The sequence below is a fragment of the Pelophylax lessonae genome (assembly GCF_965119305.1).
Source record: "Pelophylax lessonae genome assembly, chromosome: 1".
In the NCBI taxonomy this organism is placed as follows: domain Eukaryota; kingdom Metazoa; phylum Chordata; class Amphibia; order Anura; family Ranidae; genus Pelophylax; species Pelophylax lessonae.
This window is the reverse complement of record NC_138768.1, coordinates 725940780-725945060: the sequence shown is the minus strand read 5'-3', so window position 1 is coordinate 725945060 and position 4281 is coordinate 725940780. Positions and strand designations below refer to the sequence as shown.

The following is a 4281-nucleotide window of genomic DNA, read 5'->3' as shown; positions in this document are numbered from 1 at the left end:
CAGAGGTTTTCATAATAATCTAAAATGTTGAGGCTGGCTAAGGACTGAGCTGTAAATTTTGTGAAAAAAATACGAAATAAAAATGTGTTTCTCAAAATAAAGGGAAGAAACATGTTGCATTATGAAGGACAACTAGTGTACCCATTCAAAAGAATAGTTCAATAGAATAAATGAATTTATATAAATTTCACCATTAGTGCGCAGATTACAGGAGTCCAAGGCTAGCTTGTGAATGTTTTCTTTCTTAATCACAGTCTGTGATATAACTGCTGGGTTGCTGCAGCTCCACTCGGCTTCACTGGGTGGCAGACAATAGACTGAACAAAACAAAAGGAGACAGACGCACATCCGACCTAGCGTGATACAGTTTATTAAAAAGTTGAAATGGTAAAATTACATGCACTCACAAGCTGGCAAATGGTTCTGAACGTATCTGTAGCCTCCTTTCCGGCATGGCCTCTTCAAGTAACACAGGGAGCCCGATCGAAGCTGATGAGATAGTGAGATAGTGATCCCTCCCGAAGTCCTTGCTGGGCTCCCAGCAATGAGGAAGGAAAGGAAGCAACGTCACACGTCAGCCCAATGCTATTACGATGCGTTTCATAGGCATGGCCTCCCTCTTCAGGTCCTTCCTCATTGTTGTGAATTTGTGAGCATGAAATGTAAGCTACAGGAAGGGGGATTTATTAATACTGGAGCAAACAGATTCTGTGACAATTGTGCATGGCAGCCAACCAGCTATCTTCAGCCATGTACAGCTGCTCCAGATTCTGGCTGCTTCATTCTGATAAATTTCCCTCAGTGTCTATAGTGCAGGGGCCAGGAATGTATATTGCACAGGACACTTTTTAATACACAACCAAAAATGACCCCCTCACAGTACAAACCACCCCCAGCCAAACCAGTTGTTGGTTTCCGGCTAACAACTGGAAAAAGTCAGCTTCATTGTGGCAGTAATAAAGAATAAATAAACTTTATGAAGAAAAATAGAAAATATAATTATTAAAAAGACAAAAATAATTTGTATGTGACAAAAAATACACTTACATATGCAACATTAAAAACACAGTGTTAGGTATCCCACTGCATGCCAAAGATAGAATAATTATCAGGAACATTATTTTAGTTACCTTTAAACTGCTTGGCTGTAAAAGTTTTCAATGCACTGCCTATTTACAAGTTTTTTTATATTAATTTTTTACTGTTTCATCATTGCATACAATTTAGACTCTAGAAGTGTGTATTACATTTCAACACAATATGCTCTACTTAGAACACTTTACACAAGGAAAACAATCTGTATTTTCAGCCATTTTACTATAATTTTAAATTCTAAAAAAGGATTAGGCTGAAAATAACCACATTTTCTTTTTTTTAAACTAGGGATCTTAATTATGGTGTGATAGCTTTGTGAATTTAGCCTATTGCTGTCTTTTTATAGATATCTGTTATTCTTTTTGCTATGGAGGACCTGGTCTTGCTTCTCCTCGATTGATTATGGATGGTTTATTACATTCATAGTTACCATTCATTCTATGGAACAGTATTGCTGCAGTTTGCAATAACACCTAAATGAGTAGTTTCTTAAGTAACCTTTTTATAACACAGGAGAATGAAGAACTCCAGCCTTAAGCTGGTTTCTACATAGTTTAAATATTGTTTTTGTTCCTTTTACTTTTTATTTTTTTTTCTTCTTCTTTTCTATTAATGCCACCACACCCCATTTTTGAGATGTGTATACCTCTCTCTAGTTTGATTTTGTTACCCAGAAATATGTCATTTGTGTGATCCTTACTATGTACTGTTTATGTATACTATGTTGTTGCTTTACATTTGACTGACATTTAGCTATTTGTTCTTTGTGGCTTCATAATAAAAACTATTTTCTGATTTAAAAAACATGTATATCTGTTATATGAAAGAAAAAAATGTTCTTTGTGGCAACAACAAATCTGAAGCTAACACAATACTTTTATACAAAGTGCTCAAAATCCAAAAATCAAAAAAGTGCAGCACTATGAGAAATAATTAAGTCCTTTTTTAAAGTCAAAATATAAACCACAAATGATATAATCCTCCAAAAGTAAAAAATTAAAAAGGCAAAAACCCATACATTCATGTATATAATATATGACAAATTATACAGCATTAATCCAAAATACTAAAGTACCAGTGCTTGAATAACTAATTCTTCAAATCATTTAAACAATAGTCATAATAAAAAATATTATATATATATATATATATATATATATATATATATATATATATATATATATATATATATATATATATACACACATGCTATATATATACACCACTTCCGTTGGACAGGCAGCAGCTAATATATATAGTGGTCAAAAATGTTTGTGTTACTTCAGTGTTATTCTCGCGTACCCACAGCTTTCCTCCGGACCCACTGGTAAGTGTGGTGCCTCTAAACAGTCAGATTTCTTCACAATCTTTTCCAATGTACGACACCTGGTCGCTGGCCACCGTCTCCCCTCTGTGCAGGGGCACGGAGGGGAGACGGTGGCCGGCGACCAGGTGTCGTACATTGGAAAAGATTGTGAAGAAATTCCAAGATTTCTTGCTTCCAAATATGGTCATTTTGCAAAGCGCCTGGATCTGAGCTTTAACTTATTACAATCTTTGGATGGATTGGAGGGTTTTATTTGTCTGGAAGAGCTAATACTGGACAACAACCTGCTGGGAAATCATGTTTGCTTCCCTTTACTTCCATTCCTACACACATTGACTGCCAATAAGAATCAGCTGACAGAGCTGGACCATTTTCTGGACTCACTGGCTGCGTCTGCCCCAACCTTAGAGTACCTGAGCTTGCTTGGTAATCAGGCTTGTCCGAATGAACTTGTTAGCAAAGAGAAAGATGAAGATGACTATCAGCGATACAGCTACTTTGTCCTGAACAAACTTCCTAATCTAAAGTTTTTGGATACCAGGAAAGTGACAAACAAGGAGCGTGAAGTGGCAGGATCCAGAGGAGCATTCATGAGAGTGGTGAAGCCCAAAGAAAATAAGGGTCTTTGTGCAGAGTAAAGATTTGGCATTTGATTTGCACATGAGCTGGAATCGTTAGCGTGGTTGCTGTGACATATTCTGTGGATTCTAAAGAGAAGGGGAGGCAGTGTCTTTGCAGAGACAAGCGCATACTGATTGCTATCTGGTAAGAGGCTAACCCAGGTGTTTTGCACGAGGTGATTGCTTGTTCACTAAGGAGATCGGATTTTGTTCAGCATATGAGTTTATAATTTGCACCTTACCTTTTTCCGTTCGGTAAGGAGGAATTTCACTTGGTGGTGGATACACTTCGGATGTGGAATTAATTTAAGTTTTTCACCTACCTGTCATCACCCATTTATGGACACTTATGAACTTTTGTGTTTTTGCACATACTGAATACTCACGAATATCTTTATATATTTAAGTTTGGTCATAAGTTATAATTTTGCTCATATATTTATTGTTGTTTAGCGCACCCCAACACACCATATTTGCAGCATAATTGTTGCACAGCAAATGAGCACCTGCTACCAGTGCTTGAAATGCCTTGAACAGTTAATGGCAACACAAGCGTGAAGCGTGTTTGTAAAATGTTTCCATAATGCCCTGCAAAGCACACATTTTATGTAAAGTTTGCCATGCTTTCAGAAACGTGCAGATGTGAATAGATCCTTATTGTTTTTGTGTAAACACACCAATTTCACTTTCAGGCCCCATTCACACTTAGAGTAGTGCGAGCACACGTTTTCTGGTGTGTTTTTTCCATGACACATGCAGAACCTTTGTCTTAAACAGGGGCTACCAGTAAATTTAGGTTTTCTGGGCTGTAGATAACCTTGCTGATTTGTAGTCTTTCCGATCATTTGGGTTTTCTCAGTATAGCTGTATTTCCTCCATTTTGTGTCATTGGTACCTTTGGTATTAGTATGATGAGCTTTAGTGAAACTGAGTTATGAATATGTACAGCATACTTTTCTCAGTTAATCAGTAGGAGTGTCATGGCCTCTGAGCATGCTGGCAAATACTAAAAATATTTGTGGAGGTCAAATGATCAGGGTCTTTCCACCCAGACCTTGTTCTGGTGTGTATGTGTGAGGAACTGCTGTGTTGGGTAGGCCTGAGGCCTAAAACCTAGCAATGTGCTCGAGGGTCTGCTAGAGAGAGCCTGTTTTTTGCCGGGAGGTATAAAGGAAAGGATGGAGGCTTGAGATTAAGTACAAGAGAATACTCTACCATAAACCGGGTAACTGTAGAAAG

General features: G+C 37.4%; 1 protein-coding gene across 1 annotated transcript; it reads left to right on the top strand.

Annotated features, from left to right (window-relative positions):
• Positions 1–452: 452 nt before the first annotated feature.
• Positions 453–3060, top strand: LOC309549233 (leucine-rich melanocyte differentiation-associated protein-like; the record flags this gene model as incomplete). The annotated part of the gene is made up of 2 exons (XM_082249350.1): positions 453–500; positions 2404–3060. The coding sequence occupies 2 exons, from the start codon at positions 453–455 to the stop codon at positions 3058–3060; spliced, it is 705 nt and encodes a 234-aa protein (XP_082105476.1).
• Between the last annotated feature and the right edge of the window lie 1221 nt (positions 3061–4281).